Consider the following 26975-nt stretch of genomic DNA (forward strand, 5'->3'; position numbering starts at 1 on the left):
GCTTTTTATCTCTTCCTATAAACACACACACACACACACACTCAACACAAGCTCAAGGCCACGCAGCGGTCCGTACCAGAGGCGGCGCGGGGTCGAGGATGACGTGTCGGCGCTCCGCCAGCGCGTCGTCCAGCACGTAGCGGCGCGCGCGCGTGCGGTCCGTCAGCACGTACGTGTCGCAGTCGACGTCCGCATCCGCGTCCGCGTCCGTGTCCGCTCCCGCGTCCGCGTCCGCGTCCGCCGACGCCTCGCCCGCGTCCTCGCACAGCGACGTGTTGTCGCACGACAACTCGTCCAGCCCCCCCTCCCCGACGAATTGACTCTGAGATAGCTCCAGCTTATCTTTGCCTAGGTGTCAAAAAGATCAACTGATTAGGTACAGCCGTGGAGGGCGGATGGTCCCGGTAGAGTAGGCTTTAATAGAAGAGTCGGCAGCGGTTCGACCGCAGCGTGCGTACCGTGCGCGGCGTCGGCGGGCAGCAGGCGGCACAGCGCGTAGCCGCGCAGCGCGGCGGCGCGCGACAGCTGGAAGCGCGCGCCCGGCACGCGCTCTGCGGACACACGCTCAGCGTCACTACGCTACATTCATTTGCTGTAGCGCTACAGATATTATTAGCTCGAGGCCAAAATCGGAATAATAAAAAAAATATTACCAAAAAAAAATTCTAATTTGTTACTTCGATAAAAATCAGTGAAACCACTGTTACTTTTTCTTTAAAATGACTAATTAATTATCTAATCTCACTTGCATTTTTATAAATGGAATAATACGAACCTTCGTGGTAATTCTCGACGGCGGCGTCGTTGATGTCGGCGCCGTGCTCGCTGTACGCGTCCTGCAACACGCAACACGTGGCTTATCGTCTGCACCGTGACTGGCGCGGGCCGCGCGTGTGACTCGGCTGACCTTGGGCTGCGAGTGCTTGTAGTGCAGGCTGATCTTGCTGAGCTCGTGGTCGAGGTGCGCCAGCCGCTCGGCGTGCGAGCCAGCCGCCTCGCCGCCCTCCGCGCCCTCGCCGCCCTCCGCAGCCCCCTCCGCGCCTCCGTCGGCTGCGTCCCGCTGGAAACCATTATACACATATCTGTAGCGCTTATATGGACACATGTTTCTGAATACAAATTTCATAAAATGTATTACCGTCTCGTCGATCGAAGGTCGTGATTTGACATTCAATTTAATAAATATTTTCCATCATACATATGGTGTTACGCGAATGGATAGAGTAAGAAATGAGTACATAAGAGGAAGTTTGAAAGTGACACTGATAGCCGAGAAGTTATGTGGAAGGCGGCTATCATGGTATGGGCATGTAATGCGGAGGAATGAGGGACATATTGTGAGGAAGGCCTTGAGCATGAATGTGGATGGATATAGAGGTAGAGGACGACCAAGAAAACGATGGATGGACTGTGTGAAAGACGATATGATTAGAAAGAATGTTACTTGTGAGATGACGTCTGACAGAGAAGCATGGAAGGAGAAGACATGCTGCGCCGACCCCAAATAAAATTGGGAAAATTGGGCAGGAGGATGATGATTTCAATCAGACAATATCAATCAATTGAAGTGAACTACTATTAACTAATAGTTTTCATAAAAAACTATTCGTTATCAATATTAATCATAACATAAAATTAGTAACAACACTTAGTCAACTTGATAATTTTATTCACCTTATGTCCTGGAATTGAGTGCATTTGTTTATGCGTTGGCGATAATGCAGGACTGTATTCTAGAGGAGATTGTGGAGAAACTGGACCCTAGAAACAAAAAAAAATCCAACGATATAAGATTTATAAATAAAATATGTTTTTTTATGTCCAAAAAATCGTCAAGTTAGTCTATTATTAGACTAAATACTGTACTGTAAGGTAAGGGGTCGCAAATACACGTATAACGGCTTTTTTAATTGTGTAGCATAAACAACTATACGTTTTTACAAGTGATATTTACGAGTGAAGCACATTTATTACTACGACAAGACAAAAAAATTAAGTACATTATTTTGAACTAATGAAATATTAGAAATAAATTTCCTCAAAGAATTGGTTCAATGGACGACGGGGATGGTACCCAATTACTTATACTCACGCTGTTCGAGATGGAGGCGAGCTTGTTCTGCAGCGTGAGCATATACTCGCTGTAGGACTGACTCTTGTTGGGCGTGCTCGGCTGCGACGAGCCCGTCGAGTTCACATTCGCCATGCCTGTGGACGAGAGACGTTGTACAAGGTATCGTCCATGCCCTCTAAGAGTCTAACATCGATGTTAGACTCTTAGAGGGCATGGACGATATTAGAAGATTTGACAGCGAACACGAAACAAACGTAAGGTTTTTAGTAAGTAATTAGCAACCGGATGACGATTGCTAATATGACAAAACAAAACTCATATTTAGATAAGTAACCCAAAATAAACAAAAGAGATTTTTGACTTAAAATTTGTAAATAATTCTGGAAGACAAGAATGATTTAAAGTGATATGAATACAATTAGCTACACCTTTGTTAAGCTCTGTTTAATGACGAAGAAAATGTAGCAGAAGTACATGCTAAGAGATAATGAATGAAGCAGCCAGGTGTGTCTCCGGGGGCGGATGGTGGGCGACTCACCGATGTCGATGTCGGCGGCTCTGCGCGCGAGTGCGCTGTGCACGGCGCGCTGGGCCACGAGATGTCCGAGGTTCTGTCCCATCAGCGACAGGTTCTGGCCGCTCAGTCCCAGCCCCTGACCACCGAGTCCGAGGTTCTGACCGCCCATGAGATTCTGACCGCTTAAACCTAGATTTTGACCGGCTAGACCTACGTTAAAAGAAGCATGATCATCTAGCTGACTCGACTGAAGATGAGATGTATCTATCTCGTATTTAAAATGACAACTAGGACTAAAAAAAACTAGCGAATCCAAATGTTTAAAATCTTGAGTAACCACATTATTTACGATAAATACATTACATTATGTAGCATGGGTTTATTAAATAATCTTAAGACTATGACATCCAAAATATTAATACTATTTTAATCTTGCAATAAGTAAAAATGATGATACAAGTTAGACAAACATATATCACCTAAATTCTGTCCAAGATTCTGTCCCATAATGTTCTGATTGAGTGCGAGGTTCTGCGTGGCGAGGCCTATGTTCTGCTGGAGGCCGAGGTTCTGCGCCAGGGCGGGCTGCAGCGGAGCGCCCAGGCCCAAGCCCAGGCCCAGCTGTGACATCGGCTGGTTAAGCTGACCCGAATTTTGCAGCGCTTGCTGCTGGGCTGAATGACAAATTATCCGTAAAAACATACGATTAATTGCGAACACGAAATATATTTAAGATGTCCTCTTATTTAAAACCGAATCTTTCAATTAAAGAACTCGATACAAAATCAAAATGAGATTTGCAGACTATGATCAACATTTCAGATACCATTATTATATATTTTATGAAATTAAAAAGTGTATAATGCACAAGATGATCGAATTTAATTGGTTTGGAAAACCGAGTTGTTATCGATTTTAAATTTCCGTCTGTTTTCGTAACAAGCTCGCTGGCATGCAAGTTTATACACATGGAACATTTGTTAGTCAAAATTACAAATAATGTACAATACAAGATATTCTTAAACTATTTTTTTATATAAGCATAAGATGGCATTATATTATTGCGTCGTAGCGCGTCAATCGGCCTATATAACAGAAAACAAGATCAATTATGTACACAGAGTATATAAGCGTGCACGTTACCAGAATAAATATTATACATTGGAGGTTCACAGCCGTCACAAACCGAAATGTCGAGTCGTGATAAGACAGAAATGAGCGTGGTAGTTACCTATGAGCTCGTTAGCGGTGGCCAGCATGGGCTGGTAGTAGCGCGGCGGGGCGTAGGGCAGGCGACACATGGGGCCTGCACACAGCGTTAGTCACAGCGGGGACGGGAACAATGCTCATACTGATATACAGGGCGCGTTAGTCGAGACAATCTATTCAGTAGTTTCCGTTCCCGAACACGGTCAAATTACATTTTAAATGCAATATATTCGGTAATATACTCAAAAGTACTGTTGGAGAATGTTTTTTGTTAATTTCTATATTACATATATCACATAAAAAGGGATTCTACGAGCAAGTTAGTTAGATACAAAATGGCACAGCACAATGCCATGCACGAGCTACAAAGCCAGTAACCAGCATTTTATTACTGAATACGTTCACCTGGTGATAAAAGGACCAATGTACCTTTTAACTAAAATTTAAACCTTATTTTGCAGCATAAGAGAATGATATTACACAGTAAGACCATATGTACGCTATATAACAAAACAACCGACTATTGGCTACCAAAAATAAGGATTTTTTGATATTAGGCCTTTTTAACACCAAGCCACAGAATATATATCATAAAAAGGTATACGTTTTGAACGAAATATTAATTTATCGTTCAAGCACATTGGCTTAGACTATCAGTGGCCATCGATATAATCTTATAAACATATATATGATGAGTATCGTTTTCAGTAAGGTCACGAGATAAGCATCAGATATATACCAGGTTGCGCGTTAGTCAGCAAGTTGTTGTGTAGCGAGAGCTCCGGCTGCGGGAACTGCGGCTGGTTGAGAAGACCCAGTAGGTTCGGTCCCGAGAGATTCTGCTGTTGGCTGAAACAATACAACGTTAATTTACTTTAATTACATTTATTTCGAGATGGCCCAGTGGTTAGAACGCATGCATCTTAACCGATGATTGCGGGTTCAAACCCAGGCAAGCACCGCTGATTCATGTGCTTAATTTGTCTTTATAATTCATCTCGTGCTCGGCGGTGAAGGAAAACATCGTGAGGAAACCTGCATGTGACAAATTTGATAGAAATTCTGCCACATGTGTATTCCACCAACCCGCATTGGAACAGCGTGGTGGAATATGTTCCAAACCTTCTCCTCAAAGGGAGAGGAGGCCTTTAGCCCAGCAATGGGAATTTACAGGCTGTTGTTGATTGAAATTTATTTTACTATTAACTGAGTATTGGAAACAGATGATAGACTCTGGAAGGGGTTGTTTTTGTCATCGAAACTTTTTGTATATATACCCGAATCATTTACCTAACAGAACATCCCATAATCATAGTCACTACATAAAATTATAAAAACATGACCATTATGTATTTTTTATGGTCAGTGGATAAGTGGCCTCTCACCTCATTTCACCCGAAAATTAATTAGAAATTTGAAAAAGTATGGCATCTAAAAAAATACATTGGGATCAGAGTAATGTATGTGCTGTTGTCGAAAAGAAAGGGCCTCGAAAAATGTATCTTGCCCACATTAAGTTTTGATCTTGCGACGCCACTGTTTATGGTCGCATTCGAAACTGTTTTAATATTTAGTGATATATTATTGAATATTTACAATATACATTAATTATAAAGCTTACTTTATTATATTCTGCTTGAGCAACATCCTCTGGATATTTTCGGCATTCGCTAGCGACTCGGAAACCCCCGGGGTGGGGGTCAGTGAGGATTGCGTCAGCTGCAGCCTGCTGAGCCCCATCGGATCAGCGAGCCCCGGTGCCACTTGCCCCAGACCTATATTCAGTGCCAGCTCTCCACCCACTCCCATAGGCGTTCCGACTTGGCTCAGCCCGAGTAGTGGGGTATCGGTTGCTATTTGTAATGGAGTCGTTAAGTTTGTAAGGTTTGGTTGTAATGTACCATTAAATAGGGTGGAATTAATCGTGCTCGGGAAGGGGAAACTTTGCGGCATCGTCGACTGGAGATGGGTAGACGTGACATTGGGTTGCACGGAGGTCTGCACGATGGAGCCGCCCGCCGACTCGCTCAGCATCTGCTTCATGTCCACCGGCCTGTGGTCGGTGACCGTTTGTGGCGCGTGCGACAGCTGCGTCGGCAGAGGGTACTGGTGCGTAGGAACAAATTTATCTGAAGGAATGGCTTGAGTCATTTGCGTCGCCACCGGCGCGGGCGGTTCCGGCTGTGTGACTGGTACGGCTTCCGGCTGCTGAACGGGCACCGGTTGCGAAACGGGCGCCGGTGCCGGCTCCGGTTCCGGGAGACCGTTCACTTGCGGCTCGCGGGGCGGTTCTTTGGTGACTTCGGCTACTTTTGGAGCCTCTACCGGTTTATCCGACTCGGCGGACGTCCGGTCGACTTTTTCCTCCGGAACGTCCTCGCCGCGGTCTACGACGGGACTGACTAGAAATCTCGAAATCTTTCGAGTGGGTTTTTGGGATTTCTTCTCGCCGTTAGATTCCATACTACCGGACCTATCCGCCGTCGATCCTCCATCCGACTGATTAGAACCTAGGAATTAAACCAGATTCTTTTTTACACACAATTATTACAATATTTAATCAGATCATTGCAAATAAACGCCTGCGCGCGTCGAACCTACTAGAACATATGTAACTAATCTCAACCAATACAAATATTACCTATAGACGAGGCCGTGCTGATCTTCCGCGCCAGCGTGTCGACGGTCGGCAGGGTCGCGGCGAGAGGCGGGGCGGGCGGCAGGGCGGCGACCGGCGTGGGCGGCTCGGCCTCGTCCGCCAGCTCGGCCAGCGCGATGCTGTCCTGCGAGGCGGTGGGCGTGGTGCACTCGGAGTTGTCCTGATTGGAATCCGTTAGATTTTCGTCGCGCTCCGTGGTCTCGGAGTCGTAGTCCGTCTGAAAGCAGACGAGGGCGGTCAGTGCGTTCCTGCGGCGGAGTGCGAGGGGGCCGGTGGCGGCGGGCACGCACCGGGTTCGATTCCCGGCCGAGTCGATGTAGATTACCATTAGTTTTCTATGTTGTCTTGGGTCTGGGTGTTTGTGGTACCGTCGTTACTTCTGATTGTCCATAACACAAGTGCTTCAGCTACTTACATCGGGATCAGAGTAATGTATGTGATGTTGTATCTTATTTACCTTGTCGATGTTGAGGCGCAGGCGGCCGGGCGCGCGCGCCAGCGCGGGGTCGCGCAGCTCGCGCACGATGTCGCCGATGAGCTCCGTGAACGCCCCGCTCTGCCATTCGGGCAGCAAGTTGTTCGCCACCTACGCCGCCTTCGTTAGTCACGGGAGCTTGGACAGTACCAACGTGTCGCTACTGTCGCTACTGCGCGGTACGGTGTACTTACAATATGTGTATTTAATTTGGTATCATGCACATACAAGGTTTCAAACTTGTTCGTCTTTAATTTAAAAAAAATATGTTGTATGATTTATAAAATATTCACATTCACAGCATTATTTCTTATGAAAAGAAACATGACGTTAGAATCGTTTAAAAAATAAAAATCACGTGACATTAAATACATGCGTGTAAAAAAAAAAAAAAGCCCTGCTGAGTTTCTTTCGCCGGTTCATCTCAGGTCAGGGTGTTCCTTTTTCCGAACCGGTGGTAGTGTTTATTTGACAATAAACTAAGTAAGTGTAATGCTTCTATATTGAATAAAGGAATTTGAGTTTGAGTTTGTGATATCGCACTTACAAGATTATTGGCGAGTTCTTCGGGGTTGACATCTGGCACGTGGAACTTGAAGGTTACGGTCTTCGACTTGGACTCGAGCAGGCATTCGACCACGGTGTTGTCGTCGCTTATCGTCAGCAACGTGAGACGGGGAAACTTCTCTTTCTCTCGAGAACGCTTCTTCGAACCACGACTTTTCTTTTCGCTCGTTATAGGAGACGGTACCGCCGTGCCTAAAGTGTTTCACAATACTTAAACTTACTTACATATTCTTACGATGGTCCTCCTGAGCGTAAGAATATGTACTATTTAAATTAAAATAAAAAAAATAGTTTTTTATTTTAAGATTCTCGAAATATGATCGTCTGATTTTTTACACGACTATTAAACAATTATGTTTACATATAATACGTATTTCGAACCTAATATTTAGTAAAACCTACGCACTCATGTTTTATGGATGGAACTTTTTAAAACGTAGCGATATTTTAAAGTATGGCAACTAACCAGATATATATAATCAATGCTCACCTTCTTGTTGTTGAGTTTCAGCTTGTTTTTCTTCAACGGAGCTTAGTTCCGGCTGCCGTATCGCCTCAGCGTGTGTCGCACCCGAGGGGAACTCTGTCATCGGGGTGTGGAATTGTTCTTTGTGACAACCATTTGGCACGAAGGCTTCTTCGGCTTGAATGCTTAGTTGCTGAGGCACCGTATCGTGGACTTGATTTTGAGGTTTGACTTCTTGGGGCACCTGGGTAGGCAGAGAGGCTGGAATTGACGAAGGTATCGAAGTAGCATTCGACGTCGACACGGTCTCCACCTGCTGATACTGTGTCACAGGAGGATTTTGAGGTAATGTTGTAGGAACTGTAGACGGTATGGATGATTCGACGGAAGTGTACGCAATGTTTGGCATAGTTTGCACAGGCTGACTCTGTTGGTAAATTTGCAGAGGATTGGCAGTAAAATTTTGCACAGGTGTGCCTTCATGACTAGATATCTGCCTTTCGTTCTGCTGCATTAAGCTGAAATTTTGCATCATCATATTATGAGGAAGCGATTGGCCCTGCATTGGTTGCACTTGAGGATGGTACGGTTGCTCTTCGGACGGTTGCTTTTGTAACTGTTTCTCTACATATTGTTGATTCTGATACTGCATTTGATCCATCGACATCTGGGGCTGGAGAAGCGGTTTTTGCTGATGATACTGTTCGGAAACTACAGGTTGTTGATGATCGTGAACCTCCGTTGTGCTTATTTGGCTTTGCTCTGATCCTTGGCGTGTATATATAGGCCGTTGTGCTCGTAATATCTCCTCCACTTTCTGCTGCTGCTGTCCCATTAGTTGCTGTTTTTGGGCCAACAATGCTAAATTTTGCTGATCTATTATATTCTGTTGGGTTTGCAATTGTAACTCCTGTTGAGCTAAATATTGTTGTTGTTGCAAGTTTCGTATATGCTGCGGCGATAGAGTTTGTCCCGGCATTTGCATCTGCTGGTGAGTTATTAATTGTTGCTGAAGTACGAGCTGCTGCTGTGCTAACATTTGCTTTTGCATATTTAATTGTTGTTGAGCTTGAGCTACTTGGTGCTGAGCTTGCGCCACTTGCTGCTGTTGCGCGAGAATAGTAGGATCTACAGCCGACAACAAGTTTGGATGCATAAACTGCTGATTTTGCTGAAAATTCATACTTTGACCAGCCGATTGTTGCAACTGTGCATTCATTAGATTCTGCTTCTGTTGCATGGATTCCTGCTCTTGCAGAGCATTTTTTTGAAGTTCGTTTTCGGCTTGCTGATTTATGATTTGTTGTTGTATTTGCTGTGGATGTTGCTGCTGTTGTTGTTGCTGCTGCTGCTGTTGTTGTTGATGTTGTTGTTGCTGCTGCTGTTGTTGTTGTTGCTGCTGCTGTTGTTGCTGTTGTGCCTGCTGCTGCTGCTGCAAAAGTTGTTGCTGTTGCATTTGTTCTGATTCGGAGTCTTTTCTTGACTGCAACGTATCCGGCCTGTGTATAATCTGAGCTAAAATATTTTGTAAGTTTTGTAAGGATGGGTCTAATACTTGATTCGAAACGAGATTCGTTTGAGGTCCAGTCATCATATTCTCCTGGGCCGTAAATTGCTCCTCCAACTGTTTTTGTTGTATCGCCGCTGCCTGATGAGCGATAATGTTCTGTTGCTGCTGTATTATTTGCTGCTGCAACGCTTGATTCTGATTATTAATTTCATTCGCTACTAACTGTTGATTTAATAAATTCGGTTGTAGTGTATTTTGCTGCGGTTCGAAAAGAGCTTGCTGGGCCTGTTGTTCCATCAAAACTTGGTTGGTTACCGTTTGTTCTAACATCTGCTGATTGAGGAGATTCTGTTCCATCATCACCTGCTGTTTGAGATTTTGTTCTAGAAACTGCTGCTGCTGAAGAAGCTGCTGCTGTTGCAAGATTTGCTGGTCGCCCGTAAGAGAAGGTGACATGCGTGCCTGCATAAGATTATGCTGAAACAATTTCATGGCTTTTTCTTCATTATTAAGATGCTGCTGAAACTGATGCTGTAGAAGCTGTTGTTGAGCCTGCAGCAGTTGAGATTGTTGATCTAGCCTAGACACATAAATTAAAATCCATATAGCAAATGCATTTACGAATATATACATATCTAAAAATATTACAGCTTAACGACTTACTGTACGGATGCCAGAGTCTGCTGTGGACCAACACCATTTAGCAGACCAGCCTTCACTGGATCCACTGGACCCGATTGTTGTTGGTTCTGGATCATTTTAACCTTTAACCGATAAATTCATAATGGAAATCTTTTCAAATCATCGTTTTCAACTAAACGAAAAATATTATAACCTGCTACAAACCTGTCTCAACTGCTGCTCCAAAAGTAATTGTTGCTGCATATTCTGTTCATTAATCAATTCCTGGTTGAACAGCATCTGAGCTTTCTTCTCACTCCTTTCGCTAAAAATAAACAAAGACTTGGATTAAAACAAACACCAATATAACATTGACATTTCTTCTCGGGCCTTATTTGCAAAAGTAAAAAAAATTTTTTTTACGATTCTTTTTGCGAATTTTGTGACTTCTAGAGGAAAGAGTAAAAGCGAATAACTTGAACTATAAGGAAATGGGCAAAATTACGACGTCTAGTGGAAAAAAATCTCTAGAAGGAAACTGTCATCAAAACTGAGCACCAACTGTTATGATGTTTCCAACTGAGTCCAGTCAGAAACTGATGAATATTAATGAGACAAGAGCCGCAATCCAACTTTTAAAAAAGACATTTGATGGGTATGAAAATGAACAAAAAAAAATTTTCAAAAATTATTATACCTAAATATCAAAACCATATGAGACCTCGTCCTTGACATTGTAATATTTAAAATAAGAGATCTACAGTCTAGAACCAAATAATCAAACTAATTATGTAAGACCTATTTTCGAAAAAAATACTTTTTACTTAATTTTGTGTATTATATACAACATACTTTGATTTCAAATCACAGACAATTTTTTTTATAATAAATTTTGTTTATGTAAATAAACGTAAATAAATTACGGACAGAAATATATTTTCATTTCACAACGATGCAGAGCACGCGAGGTCGTGTAACTGATGGAATTTAGCGCGTGCCAGTCGTTGTTAGGGTTGCCATGACTACGTTAAGTATATCGAGAAACAATCAGACGTTTAAAGAAATCTAGACTTTGGATAAATTTCAAATATTGGATATTTTTAATATTATCTGATTTTAAAGGAAACATTAATTAATTTGATCTTTAATGTGTAACGATAATGCCTATATAATACCAGCGACGAGAAGGACGAAATATTTTAATGAGAATTAAATTGTTTCCTTTTAAAAACTTACCATCGATTTCAAATAAATATCTTAAAGTCATAACACAAACCATATGAATTAAATCAAATTTAAGACTGAATTAAATTTGTATAAAACAAAATCATAATAAGACTGTTCATCTGAAATACCTTTAACGATATATGAAAATTCAAGAAAAATCAAGAACAATGTGAAAGTCGCAAGAAACTATTGTTTGAGACACGCGATACGGTTCAGTTTAGAAATCGATAGCTTATAGGTACAAAGACCTTATATTATTATCGGTTCTATATAAAGCTAAGTTTGCTAAAAACCACTTCTCTCAATAAATAATATCTTCAATCCATGATGTCAAAAAAGTACGATCAACAAAACATCAAATTTTTGTTTAACTAGATTAGTACGCAGAACAATAAAAAAATAATTTGCAATGCAAAAGGATAACGATCGATGTTTTGCCACAAGATTATATGTTTTAGGACAATTAAATAAAAACCAGTATCGCGTGGGATCGGAATTCATCGACGATATTTATAGTACGTTCTTAAATTTAACATATTTAATGTGATATCTTATAGCAAAGATACAACTCGTCAGTCAAACAAAAACAAATATACGATAAATGACAGTGTTTACGAATTAATTATAGATGTCGATGACAGCAATAACATCGCAATGATCATCATCGTGTCATCGTAAACACTCTTCACTGTCACATAAAAATAACACACGTGTGATGCACAACACTACCATACAATGCCAAGACACATTACACACAGACACACACACACATACATTAAAGCACCGTAACGAGATAACAAATAAAAACGATCGCGACCAACCTCACAGAGAGCATTTTTTTATATATACAATAACGTCAGTTTACCACCAAATCCGTTGTGCAAATCTCCGGTACACATAATGTACTGCAGTTATCGCGTCAGAGCAATTAATTACGCGCAATGAAGCGTCAAAATAAGCATTTGAATTGTGATGACGTTATGCGAGAACGACTGAGCATCAATGACTGCTTTGTTTTTGTTAACCGACAAGACATAACCAAGAAAAGTAATGAGTTAAGCTGTTTATCCGTGATATACAATTAAAAAAAGTCATTGCTGCTATTTTTCACTGCATTGTAAAATGTACCCTATAAACTATGTATTTAAAATAATAAATCACGTAAATCTATAGCTCCGTTACGGTGTGAAAGGGAACAAGCGACGAGACTTTCTCATAACAGACGCGACTTATGTGATACAATCACAATACAAGGTTGAAATGAATACTAAAAAAAAATCGGACTGCATAAAACCTTCCAAGTTACGTTTTACACGTACCGACACGATTAGAAATACGAATTCAGGGTCGCGACATATAATCTACATTCTGTGTGCCGACATCCGTCTACTATGAATATACAATACATCATAACGATATACGAGTTATGAATACAATGAGATCCATTGCTGATTTCTTATCTTTGTTTTAAATAGCTCTACTTACATAATAATCATTCGACGTTGAAATATAAAAACTCTGCGAACACAATAGTTTATTTGCTAAGCCTTATAAAAATCCACATATATGGAATTCATGAAATATTAAGCCAATTATATTTAACAAATTTGTTTTATCTTTTACGTAATACGATTTATAAATGATTTAAAATTATAATTAACCACTAGGCCCGCGAATTCGTACGCGTTTGAATTTAACAAAAAATATTGTTTTAACCTAAGTTACTCCTTATTACATCAGCTATCTAACAGTCAAAGTGCTATCAAAATCGGTTCAGCTGTTCCCAAAAAGAAATAATGACAAACAAAAGTTGTAATAACTGTTATCTATTTTTAGGCATCGTGTTTACATACTGATGCATTTAAAAAAAGCGGTTATTTTAATATTACAAACAGACATTCCAATTTTATTATATGTATAGAAGTATGAACGACCTTGTGCCTTTATAAGTTAATACGACAAATTATTATGTATGCATTATTTTGTAGATATAATTTCGCGAACAAAACCTTGTAACTTTTTAATTTAATCAATAAAACAGAAAAACGAATGAGCAAATTATTAACCCTGTGGCAAAAGAAGACTGTTATAGTTTTATCGTGAAAGAGTAACAAACATACGTACATCAATCCTCACAAACTTTCGCAGTTATAATATGAGTAGTAGAGATGGCCCAGTGGTTAGAACGTGTGCATCTTAACCGATGATTGCGGGTTCAAACCCAGGCAGGCACCGCTGATTCATGTGCTTAATTTGTCTCTATAATTCATCTCGTGCTCGGCGGTGAAGTAAAACATCGTGAGGAAAGATGCATGTGACAAATTTCATAGAAATTCTGCCACATGTGTATTCCACCAACCCGCATTGGCACAGCGTGGTGGAATATGTTCCAAACCTTCTCCTCAAAGGGAGAAGTGGCCTTTACAACAGCAGTGGGAATTTACAGGCTGTTGTTGTAAATATGAGTAGGATTTCAAATATATAAATGCATACATATTGTAGTGAGACGAAGGTATTCCTTTATCGATATCGATATTTTGCCCTTCGTATGTAAACATCGTAGCTTGCATTATCAGTACCGACCACCGATGACCACACTGGTCAGTGAGCGTCAAACACTGCGGTTATATAAGACTAGTTATATAAGACTGACCGGTTGAGGCTGATGAGCTGCGACTTGAGCAGCTTGAAGACGATCCTGGCGTCCTCCTCCATGATGAGGCCGGCCTTGGCCATGTCCTTGGCGACCTCCTCGCAGTCGTCGTGCTGCATGTCGAACTCGAACTGGATCGCCTCGTTCTCCTTGTGTGTGTACGACCTGCGTCCACCGAGTGCCGTATTAGTATACATATATTATATTAGCAATGGCTGTTTTCGAATTTAATCAAACCAAATAAAAACAAAATACACTTTATTCAAGTAGGCTTTTACGAGTGCTTATGAATCGTCATTTAACAAACTATATTCAGTGAAGCTATCACCGGTTCGGAGTCCAGATTCAATCATTTGTCGCCAGCAACCCGGGCCGGCTTCGCATTGTACGATTTATTATGGAAAACATGATATAGTATAAACGTATATTATACTCTTCAGCGCTCAGAAATAAAGTAGCTATATACCAATTAAAACGTACAAACAAACAAATTTAACCTTTATACATTTATTGATATGATACACAATACTCGCGTAAACTGAATAGTAAATATGTTAATTAGCATTAACATATTATAATAATACATATTATTATAATTTCTTTATATATAGTAATTCATTCAGAGAGTATTGAACGTTATCAATTGCGTCATCAACGCGATTCCTGCAATCATTACATTGACAGTGATTTCACACTCTTTAGTAAATATCACTACATTCAAAAAACTTGAACAAATTGTATTTTCAATAAAAACAGCAATCTAAATATATAAAAATCAATGTAAATTTATTTATGCGTTCCTTTATGATATAGGCAAGCGGGCAAATGGTCACACCTAATGGAACCATTCCTTGCATCGCTAATGAGCCACTAACTTTAAAGGCTGATGTTACACTTGCTCGCTCATCCTTCAAATCGGCACGCAGCAATACAGTATTACTGTTTGGCGATACAATATGTTGGGATTCTCCCCAGACAGGCTTGCACAGAGCTCTAACAAGTGGTAGTGATTTCTATGCTATTGATTCGATTGTGATAATACTTTGCACAGGTACTGAGTACCCTAGAAGATTGTTCTTCTATCTTACGGGTAGATTTTGATGTAAGCATTCGCAAGACTGAGTTTTACGATTTATTTTTAAATATTACCGTTTCTTTGGATCGATGATCTTCAATCGGAACTGTATCTTGGTGATGTCCGATGACGTGACGAGGTCTCGGCCCACGATCTCGAGCCGGAGGCCGATGTCCTCGCCGAAGAACTCGTGGTTAAGCAGATCTTTCACTTTGGGCCTGAATGGATTTTTTTTCAAATTGTAAGGCAATAAAATCAATGCGAGTAATTCGTAAAAGTATTTTTTACTAAGTTTATATACATATACTTTATTAAAAGTACGTTTCATACCTGTCGGCTTTGTTAGGCTTAATACACGACTCGATGATGTCCTTCACTTCCGGTATTGTCACTTTCTCCAAACTTTGAGGCTTAACACCCTAAAAGGAAAATGTGAAATTAATATTATTCCATTTACATACCAACGCAAAATTAAATTTAAAAATAACTTCATTAGAAAATTGATTTGAACAAACTATTTTTTTTTATATTAGCTGATTATCTCAGCTAAGAAACACTCGCTGTAGGGGTACTCGCCGGTCGCCATCTCCAGCATGCACATGCACATGTACACTGCCCACTCACCGAGACCACCTTCTTGTATATCTGCGCGGGGCCGCTGCACTCGCTGTAGGGGTACTCGCCGGTCGCCATCTCCAGCATGCACATGCACATGTACACTGCCCACTCACCGAGACCACCTTCTTGTATATCTGCGCGGGGCCGCTGCACTCGCTGTAGGGGTACTCGCCGGTCGCCATCTCCAGCATGCACATGCACATGTACACTGCCCACTCACCGAGACCACCTTCTTGTATATCTGCGCGGGGCCGCTGCACTCGCTGTAGGGGTACTCGCCGGTCGCCATCTCCAGCATGCACATGCACGTGTACACTGCCCACTCACCGAGACCACCTTCTTGTATATCTGCGCGGGGCCGCTGCACTCGCTGTAGGGGTACTCGCCGGTCGCCATCTCCAGCATGCACATGCACATGTACACTGCCCACTCACCGAGACCACCTTCTTGTATATCTGCGCGGGGCCGCTGCACTCGCTGTAGGGGTACTCGCCGGTCGCCATCTCCAGCATGCACATGCACATGTACACTGGCCACTCACCGAGACCACCTTCTTGTATATCTGCGCGGGGCCGCTGCACTCGCTGTAGGGGTACTCGCCGGTCGCCATCTCCAGCATGCACATGCACATGTACACTGCCCACTCACCGAGACCACCTTCTTGTATATCTGCGCGGGGCCGCTGCACTCGCTGTAGGGGTACTCGCCGGTCGCCATCTCCAGCATGCACATGCACATGTACACTGCCCACTCACCGAGACCACCTTCTTGTATATCTGCGCGGGGCCGCTGCACTCGCTGTAGGGGTACTCGCCGGTCGCCATCTCCAGCATGCACATGCACATGTACACTGCCCACTCACCGAGACCACCTTCTTGTATATCTGCGCGGGGCCGCTGCACTCGCTGTAGGGGTACTCGCCGGTCGCCATCTCCAGCATGCACATGCACATGTACACTGCCCACTCACCGAGACCACCTTCTTGTATATCTGCGCGGGGCCGCTGCACTCGCTGTAGGGGTACTCGCCGGTCGCCATCTCCAGCATGCACATGCACATGTACACTGGCCACTCACCGAGACCACCTTCTTGTATATCTGCGCGGGGCCGCTGCACTCGCTGTAGGGGTACTCGCCGGTCGCCATCTCCAGCATGCACATGCACATGTACACTGCCCACTCACCGAGACCACCTTCTTGTATATCTGCGCGGGGCCGCTGCACTCGCTGTAGGGGTACTCGCCGGTCGCCATCTCCAGCATGCACATGCACATGTACACTGCCCACTCACCGAGACCACCTTCTTGTATATCTGCGCGGGGCCGCTGCACTCGCTGTAGGGGTACTCGCCGGTCGCCATCTCCAGCATGCACATGCACATGTACACTGCCCACTCACCGAGACCACCTTCTTGTATATCTGCGCGGGGCCGCTGCACTCGCTGTAGGGGTACTCGCCGGTCGCCATCTCCAGCATGCACATGCACATGTACACTGCCCACTCACCGAGACCACCTTCTTGTATATCTGCGCGGGGCCGCTGCACTCGCTGTAGGGGTACTCGCCGGTCGCCATCTCCAGCATGCACATGCACATGTACACTGGCCACTCACCGAGACCACCTTCTTGTATATCTGCGCGGGGCCGCTGCACTCGCTGTAGGGGTACTCGCCGGTCGCCATCTCCAGCATGCACATGCACATGTACACTGCCCACTCACCGAGACCACCTTCTTGTATATCTGCGCGGGGCCGCTGCACTCGCTGTAGGGGTACTCGCCGGTCGCCATCTCCAGCATGCACATGCACATGTACACTGCCCACTCACCGAGACCACCTTCTTGTATATCTGCGCGGGGCCGCTGCACTCGCTGTAGGGGTACTCGCCGGTCGCCATCTCCAGCATGCACATGCACATGTACACTGCCCACTCACCGAGACCACCTTCTTGTATATCTGCGCGGGGCCGCTGCACTCGCTGTAGGGGTACTCGCCGGTCGCCATCTCCAGCATGCACATGCCGAACGCGTACACGTCCACGGACTCGTCGTAGTGCTCCTCGTACATCTCCGGCGCCATGAACTCCGGCGTGCCTGCGACCAAACGCAGCGTGTGTCACACCGAGACAATCAGTCTTAGGAATAATAGGTGGTAAAGGATTTTACATGTTACGTGATCCCGTTTTAGCTAATGCGATTGCATGTTACACCACGTATAAAAGCGTGCTCAGAATGGGATGGGACCTTCCGAGACCGTAACCGAGCGGTCGGCACGCTGGCATTGGTGCTCGCTAGATGATGTGTAGTCTCGATTTTTGCTCGTGAATTGAAGCTGTATTATTTTAGAGAGAGAAAGAGATATATTAACAACCTAAGTATTACGCACTTACACAGACATAATCTTCTAAAATTATATTACGATTTACTTGGATAAAGATTGCAGTAAGAATGCCAGTAAGAACGTCTATAAGGCATTCTTACTTTATTTTGACCTGGTTCCATCCCATTCCAACAACACTAGTGAAAAAACGCTGCCACTTGCATAATAATAATACTACATACTTGTCATACTATGCATATAAGATTAGAAGTTGTTTTTCATTGATTAGTAGTATAGATAGATGCATTATAGAATATTTAAAAGATTCTGCAAAGATTGCATTTGCAAAATATGAACAATTATCTAATAATTAATACATACCAATAACAGACTTGGCGAAACTCCTGTTTTTAAGTGTGGCGAGACCGAGGTCACCGATCTTAACGCTGCCCGTTGTACCCGTTATGAAAATGTTGTCGCATTTCAGATCTCTGTTAATGAAATAAAAAATCAACATTAAAATATATAATACACGAAATGAAAACAAAATATTATTTAATTTTAAAGTAGTGAACATTACGTTCGTTTAAATAACAATAGCTAAACCTACAATTAATAAAGCACAAACTTCCAAACCCCGCTGTATTGTAATCTATCGAAGTTAAACTGTAAGATTACAATCTGTCCCTGAAGTTCTTCCTGATTGGCCGGCCTCATTGTAAGAGCAACCAATCATATGTCACCGTTATTATTCAGTAGTTTACATTCTATCATATTTCATGGTTCACAATATTTTGACAGTTTCGACAGACGGTCGTCTGTATTTTCCATGGTCAGTGGTGTGTACACCGGTACCGTTAGTTTTCTATGTTGTCTTGGGTCTGGGTGTTTGTGGTACCGTCGTTACTTCTGTTTTCCATAACACAAGTGCTTCAGCTACTTACATTGGGATCAGAGTAATGTATGTGATGTTGTCTCATATTGTCTCATAGTATACAATCTAACGAGACAGATTGTAATCTAACGAATTTTGTAATCTTACAGTAACATATACATATATAGATTAAAATCAACGGGAATATTTTAATACTATTAAAATTTATTATGAAGACGAAAATCATTAATATATGTATCAGTCGCAAAGTTGAACATTGTATTAATATAATTGGTATAAAGGAACAAATCGAGTCTGTTATACCTTGACCTCTTACCTATGTATAATAGGCGGTGTTCTCGAATGTAAGAAATTCAGTCCCTTCAGAATCTGGCGGCACCATGACTTGAGAACTTTGGGGTTGATCCGTTTGAAACGTCGCAGGTACCTAAAAAAAATACGTCAGATACAAAAAATGTAAGAGACACATACCTGAATTCAGATATAATATCCATTTTATAAGAAATACGCTCTTAAACAAGTGAGAAGTTCTATATTTGTGAAGTTATTAAAAAAATGTTGTAATTATTTTAATATAAATTACAATTAAACAATAATGAAACAATAAGTAGAAAATAGTCCCTATGTTCATGTGATACATGATACGAGCTTCTTTTACAAGTAATTTTAGTACAAGAATCGTGTCTAACTTTATCATTTCAATTAAAAAAAATAGAACAATTCTATTATCTAAACAGTAGTTCAACTACTATTCTTTGACCTTGACTTATGACCTTTAAACTTTACACTAATTGGATATAATTTCATGTACTAACGTCTTGAGCGTCCCGGAGACCATGAGCTCGGTGATCAGGACTATGTTCTTCTTCTTAGCGACGGTGCCCTCCCAGTAGTTGTAGAAGCGGACGATGTTCGGATGCTGCAGCTTCTTAAGCATGTCGGCCTCCTCGCGAAACCGGAGACGCTCCGTTTTGTTCAACTTTTTCTCCTAAAAAGATGTGTATACCGTGTCATCACTTGCGAGCATATTTTGCATATATTAGACGTGGTTTCAAATTTCGATGTAAAATAATTAAAGAGAGAGATGGCCCAGTGATTAGAGCGCGTGCATCTTAACCGATGATGACGGATTCAAACCCAGGCAAGCTTCACTGAATATTCATGTGTTTATAATTCATCTCGCTAAAGGAAAATGCGAGAAAACCTGCATGTGTTTAATATCATAGAAATTCAGCCACATGTGTATTCCACCAACCTGGAAGTGTGGTGGAATATGTTCCAAGCCTCCTCAAAGGAAAAAGATGCCTTAGACTAGCAAAAGGTAATTTACAGGCTGTTGTTGTTTGTTGTTGATTTTATTTTACGTACAATAGGAGTAACTCCCATGTTTCTTGGCATTTCGATCCAACCCAGATAGGCTTAGCTCATCATCTAAAGCATCTTGATAAGACTGATCCAATGTGTTTTTGAGAGTTTTTTGAGAATAAGTTTGTAGCGATACGGCTGTACTGACCAGCAGCTCGCACCAGGCGACGGCGACGCCGGTCTGCGTGTCGAGGCCGTGGTACACCGTCTTGAACGAGCCGCGCCCCACCTCCTTGTCGTACTTGAAGAACCTGCGCGACAACAGCACGAAATGCTTATGAAAAATGAATGAAATTATGTAAAAATGTTACTCAACTGCAATGTTTTAATATTTGTAAAAATTTAATTATTTATAATTTTTAATTAAATCCGTATTAGTTGTTGACTATTTATTTTTAATAAGTCAAGAAAGTTTTTTGTAATATGTATATAAATATCAGTAGTATAAATTATTATATTCTTCTATTAAGAAGATGTAAATCACTGATTGACTTTTAATGAAACTTATTATGGTATAATCTAGCATGCCTCACTAAAGTTATTTCACGAGGAAAACTCGAAATGAAATTTCGACGCGTGCGTCGATTCCTAACGACATTAAGGAAAGTCATACCGAAACATAAACAAACATTTCTCTATAAATAGCTTTGTGAAACCGGTTTGATAATATAATAACAAATAGTACTTGTCGGCGCCGCCTACCGCCACTAGTACTTATTATATAATATTACTTGGTTGTAGGGCTTTGTACAAGCCCGCCTGGGTAGGTACCACCCACTCATCAGATATTCTACCGCTAAACAACAATACGCAGTATTGTTGTTTCAGTTTGAAGGGTGAGTGAGCCAGTGTAACTACAGGCACATGGGACATAGCATCTTAGTTCCAAAGGTTGGTGGCGCATTGACTATGTAAGGAATAATTAATTATTTTTTTACAGCGTCATTGTCTATGGATGATAGTGACCACTTACCATCAGGTGGCCCATATGCTCGTCCGCAAACCTGTAACATAAAAAAAAGTAATATGAAGGTTGCACCAACCTGCCACATGGAGACACTCCAATGGGTTCCTCCTCATCTTCTTCCTTCTCCTTGTCCTTATCATCCAGCTTGTTCAGCTCATAGATTGGATCATACACTAAACCTGAAAGGAACATACTATCATATAACATTATGCTTCGTTTAATTATATATATATGATGATGATATATGATGTATATTTTTTATTAACAAATATATAAATAAACAACAATTTAATCGGCCACTTTGTTCGAGGTAATACAATAACAATAAATCGTATTAATTTAAATGATTCATAATTTGACAAAACGTTTCATATAATTCTGACAAGAGCGAGTCGAGTACCGCGTACAGTGTTTCGTACAAAGTAAGAATAACTTTTAAATGCCCAATTATTGTTTATTATTCATCTTGGCCTTAACAAGTCGAAATTATAGCACATATATAACCAGTAAATTTCAAAAAGCCTTACCAACTAAGCTCCAAACAGAGCTTATATCTTATAAAGAACAAAGAAGCCACACGCTAGAGTACAATGCACAGAGCATGATGAAAAACTAACGTAGTGGTAGCATAATAAAGTATGCGGAACCATAAAAATATATTAAATAAAATGACCTAAAAAAATGACAGTGAGTTATCGTATTACTAATACGTTATACATAGATAAGGCTGATTAGTAACAACATCAAGTGTATGATATCCGCGGGAACGAACGAACGAACGAACGAACGAACGAATGAACGGAAACGGCTCACCGTTCTGCGGCTCCTGCGGCTGCTCCTGGCCGCTGGCGTCGGCGGGCGGGTGCGGGATGATCGGAGCGCCCTTCTCAGTGGCCGCTGCTATCTCGATATTCTCTTCCTGAAAAAAAACCATAACAGAGCATTACATATGGTTTCTTACATATTTAGTAAAGTAAAGTAACAGCCTGTACATTTCCCACTGCTGAGATAAGGTCTCCTCTTCCATTAGGGCTTGGAACATATTGAATGCACATGTAGCACATGCAGGTTTCCTCAAGATGTTTTCCTTCACCGCCGAGCACGAGACGAATTATAAATACAAATTAAGCACATTTATGTAGTGGTGCTTGCCTGGGTTTGAACCCGAAATCATCGATTAATATGCACGCGTTCCAACCACTGGGCCATCTCAGCTCTTTTTACATATTTATATTCTTAGAAATAACCGTTATAGTGCAATAGTACAAGGCGCTTTACTTATCTTGCCCAAAGTTCGTGCTATACGACAAACTTGATGCGCTACGTGTTTATGATTGAGGTTTTTGATCACACCAGTATCAAGTTGTATCGAGGATATAAAATTAACAAATTCTATATTCCTAAGACACGAAACTCGTCTAGGGTAAATGGAGACAATGGCGGTATTACCTACATACATGAATCGACGAGTAATTTTGTTGATCAAATGCCTGTATGGTAAAGGAGACGTTTTCACAGTTAAAAAATATGACGCGCTCATTTTTTATACTGTCTAACCTACTCTAAATTTCTGAGGTTTACCTTTCGTCTATGCTTTGGAGTCGCCCATACCATAATACACGAGACTTAATATATGGCTTTATACGTCCATATTACATACATATATAAACATAATTTGTTGATACAATTGGAGTATCAGATCTACGCTTACTCACCAAGTCCTGCTCTGAGATGAAGGCGTCGTCTTCGAGCCTGGCCACCAGCTTGTTGCCGCTGTCGTCCAGTTCGGGGTCGCATAGGGTGCCCTGACCTGAACTACGCCTTCGATATCCACCAACGGCGACACCCACTACTGGTTGACTTGCCTAGAAGACATTTTTAATAAAACATCAATAACCCCAGTGCCAACCCAAGGTAACTTTTGTATCAGAAGCAAAACGAATTAAGTGTTGTACGTGATTACTAGCGCCAGGATTGTTAGAATGAATACGTATGTGACTTTTCAATCTCGAAGCTTCAATTCAAACGATTATAATTGAATTTGGTGACAAACAAGATACTTTTAGACAAGATCGAACGAGTATCTTTCAATTCTACATAAATGCATCGAATCATCTTGTTAAATGTATATAGTAAAACCCTATTCCACTTAACTTACTTATCCTTACCTAGTCATATTTTAATTTTTGTTCCTTCCGATAACAACTACGACTATTTAAAACGTCTTTTTTCGCGAACCCATAATGAATATCCATAATAATATCAGATCTAAATGATATCGCGCTTCAAATGGATGTCAATTTGTTTATTTAACTTTATTGTTTTCGTGGTCGAAATAGGCTACAGATTATCTCTATACCATTATTATATATGCGACAGTAACTCTGTCTGTCACGGGCAAAGCACTGAACTGATTTTGATGTAATTTAGTATGCAAAGCAAAACTTAAACCCAAGGAAGAACATAGGTTACTTTTAATAGCTAACATGGTCACGCAACAAGCGAGGGAAGCCGCAAGCGACAACTAGTTGATAGTTAAACATTCTTGCTATAGAAACCGGTAAAAACCGGATTAAACAGCCTTGTACAAGTCTGTAAGCTTACATATATATGAGTTCATACATACCACACTGGTGGTGAGCGAGTTGAGCATATCGAAGGTGTTGCTCTGCTGGGTGTGGATGATGGCCAGCGCGTTGTAGGGCCGCGGGCCCAGCACCGGCGTCTTCATCACGCCCACCTCGCCCCCCACCACCACCTGGGACACACACATAAACACTTGCCACTTAAACAATCAAAATTAACTTCAAAAAGAAACTTTATAGGAGACAATTCATTCGGTGATTTCTTACCATCAAAGCTGATGGTTACCTGATGGGTTCTTAATTACAAAATGTCCATCAGAGACGAAAACCGTACGTGAGATACATAAAATTCGTTGCGAAGTTGCGATTTATAATCGTGTTCTATTCTTATCGGGTGCCGAGATTCGTTTAACTGTTTTATTGGCTATAAAACGTCGTATAACTGGGCGATTATCTATGATAAGATTTAAACAGAAGCCAGTACCTTAAATGTTTTCTCCTTGCCATGCACGGTCTTCTCCTTCGCGGGGATAACGGTCGACTCTAGGTGGTGTGACGGCTGCGATATTTGATGATGAAGGCCAGATGTCATCTGTAAAACGAAACGAACCCATTAAGACACCCGAATGCGTTAAACATTTGGAAAGACAAATGTACATATTCAGTCAAGACCAAAATGGTATTGCTAAACCAGTTTTTGTTTTAAGATACGACCTTATAAAATTAAGCACTCAATATTTGTCATGCGTTATTATGGAATGATTATCGTAAATCGATTTTAATCCATTTCCTTTGGGGAAACAGTATAGATAAGTTCCATTTAATATAAAGTAGTGGGTCGCGTTTATGCAAAGTATGTTTTAGGAATTTTGACAGGTAGGTATTGTTTTGATTTCATTTCGCTGTAAACTGTAGCCACTAATCTACATTGGCGCCAAAATGATAAAACTTTATTTAAAAGAATTTGTTAAAAAAGTAAGTAAGAATTGGAGTTTGTCGATAACAATTTATTTATTCTTTTTTTTCTTATTCTTAACCGTTATTCTTTTTTTTTTTTTTTAACCGCTTTTATATTTATTATTATTATTCTTATTTTTATATTTTTCCGCTTTTCAAAGTTAATTCATATTTTAAATTGTCATAATTTAGTACATAATTTTATTCACATCTGCGGCTTCAAAATGAGACCAAAACCGATTTTAATGTGCAGCTATCGTCCCATAATCATTGAGAAAAATCGACTAACGCTATGGATATATAAGATACGAATCAAAGAAAGCAATGTATCCACCGAAGCGAGCTCTGCAATATACCCTGTTTACATCTTTATCTATCCTTCAATCTCGCGAGAGACGAGGTCGCAATCCGCGATACGTATTCACTCGAGATTAAATTCGCTCCGAGAGGAACTGCGCTGACAGGATCAATTGACAAACGCCTCTATTTATCCTAACTGTATGATTCCTTAATTCGACAATCATCAAACGGAACAAATAGCTGGACCCGTACCAAGCTACGTACGAGTTTATATAATTGCAAATACATATATCGAATATTTGAAGAAAATTATGAATCGTTTCGAATTCGAAAATATTTTTCCAAAACGTGCCGCGACTTCTGGTAAGTCTTATACATATTGATAAAGTAGTTATTTATTCATTTATTAATACAAATTGCAGCAATGTCACAATTGATACCAAAGACATATTTCTCTAGAGGCAAAATGCCCCCAAAACTTTTCATTTCAGATCTTAAAGTCCTTTTTTATTATATACTCAAACTCCTACAAATTTTCGACCACGACGCAAATATTCCGTCCCATATTTCTAAACTTTAAAATAATACCCATTTAATCGAAAGAAAACTATTCTTCTTTTACAAACATTTTAGAATAATTGCGAATAATACAAAATTAAATATAAATAATGCCGCTTATTTACTTAAGTCATGACAAGCCAGGATGCACAACCACAGTCCATAGGGAAGTCTGAGTAATAATAATATCTAAGTTGACTTAGCCATACACAACAAAGTCCAGTATTTTATATTTAGACACGAATGTTAAGCGTTAAGGGAAATAAATATTTATAATAATAAATATCTTAATAACCAATTATTGAAAAAACAAGTGTAGATAAATTTGACTCATCCGTGAACGAATCCATAAAATCACGTATTCCGTTTGTAACTATTCCTGGACATGTCACCATGATGAGACACTCCATTAATAACAATTTAACGTTCAAAAATAATTAAGGAAAATTATCCACACTGATAAAACGAATCATTAAAAAATCACACACCAAATTAATGTCACATCACGAGCGTATATCGTCACAATAGTAGATAATTTATTTTCCATCCACTGACACTAAATCACGACAAGATCGTACGTAAGCATTAAATTAGGAAAAAAAAAAGCAAAAAAAAAAGTATGCGCGCGAAATGTCAATCCTAAAACGAGCAGTGATTGACTGACACTGGTCCATTCATAATAAACACCGCGATAAAAGTTCAGAAACGCATCGTGTGTAAGGCTACTGACATACAACGCACAGAAACGCTACGAGGAAAATGTATGTTAATTATTTACACTGAATATTGATGTTACGCTTTGAAACGACTTTTGAAAAACATTATTAAAATCTTCCTTGCTATCCTTTCTAGCCTTCGACATTAAAAAGAGATAGCAACATACTGTTATTCTTTGAAATGTTATATATTTCCAATGCCAAATTAATTACAATTGTTTAATTTAAATTTTTAGGCTTCTTATTAAAATAATTAGTAATATAATCGAGCAGAACAAAAAATATATTTCTCTACAAAATAAAAAAAGATAAACCAAATTATAACGACGAATACTTTCAGGAAGTTACTAATTTAGTGGAAACTAAAACATTTTGTTTTTATATGAATTTCGAATTCAAAAAATGACGTTATCCGTTGATATTATCCGTTTGTCCTTTCCTATTTGGACAAATTTATTGTAGTAAACAGCGTGAACTAAACACTCAATGACTGAGACGTACCGAAGAATAGAACAACGACCCGATGAAAGTGGGTTCAAATACTCGAATAGATTAGGATATCCTCCTGACTCTTGCTGCATACTCTTAATACTGTAGTGGTTCCTTATGACATATAGTTTGTCTTTCCTAAATCATACTGAAATT

The 26975-nt window shown here is 40.7% G+C and overlaps 1 protein-coding gene across 8 annotated transcripts in view; it reads right to left on the reverse strand.

Moving 5' to 3' along the window:
- Positions 1-26975, reverse strand: part of LOC124540482 (serine/threonine-protein kinase WNK1-like) — a 39968-nt gene that overhangs the window by 1059 nt on the left and 11934 nt on the right. For 4 of the 8 annotated variants that reach the window (XM_047118092.1, XM_047118088.1, XM_047118087.1 and 1 more), the window contains exons 3-32: positions 24284-24391; positions 23841-23972; positions 22930-23079; positions 22028-22133; positions 21291-21393; positions 20396-20498; positions 19698-19870; positions 19199-19309; positions 18369-18478; positions 17604-17761; positions 15384-15472; positions 15128-15271; positions 13979-14143; positions 10324-10423; positions 10141-10241; positions 7992-10057; positions 7482-7693; positions 6917-7045; positions 6442-6676; positions 5422-6310; positions 4540-4649; positions 3823-3897; positions 3071-3265; positions 2613-2801; positions 2093-2208; positions 1675-1761; positions 908-1060; positions 776-836; positions 459-551; positions 77-348 (exon numbers count right to left, since the gene is read on the reverse strand). In XM_047118092.1, the coding sequence (XP_046974048.1) occupies positions 77-348; positions 459-551; positions 776-836; positions 908-1060; positions 1675-1761; positions 2093-2208; positions 2613-2801; positions 3071-3265; positions 3823-3897; positions 4540-4649; positions 5422-6310; positions 6442-6676; positions 6917-7045; positions 7482-7693; positions 7992-10057; positions 10141-10241; positions 10324-10423; positions 13979-14143; positions 15128-15271; positions 15384-15472; positions 17604-17761; positions 18369-18478; positions 19199-19309; positions 19698-19870; positions 20396-20498; positions 21291-21393; positions 22028-22133; positions 22930-23079; positions 23841-23972; positions 24284-24391 (6735 nt within the window). Of the gene's footprint in view, positions 1-76; positions 349-458; positions 552-775; positions 837-907; positions 1061-1674; positions 1762-2092; positions 2209-2612; positions 2802-3070; positions 3266-3822; positions 3898-4539; positions 4650-5421; positions 6311-6441; positions 6677-6916; positions 7046-7481; positions 7694-7991; positions 10058-10140; positions 10242-10323; positions 10424-13978; positions 14144-15127; positions 15272-15383; positions 15473-15677; positions 15778-17603; positions 17762-18368; positions 18479-19198; positions 19310-19697; positions 19871-20395; positions 20499-21290; positions 21394-22027; positions 22134-22929; positions 23080-23840; positions 23973-24283; positions 24392-25909; positions 25934-26102; positions 26248-26975 lie in introns of those variants that run through there. The other 4 variants (XM_047118093.1, XM_047118094.1, XM_047118090.1 and 1 more) reach the window with 4 other exon arrangements.

This window comes from Vanessa cardui, chromosome 25 (assembly GCF_905220365.1).
Source record: "Vanessa cardui chromosome 25, ilVanCard2.1, whole genome shotgun sequence".
NCBI lineage: Eukaryota > Metazoa > Arthropoda > Insecta > Lepidoptera > Nymphalidae > Vanessa > Vanessa cardui.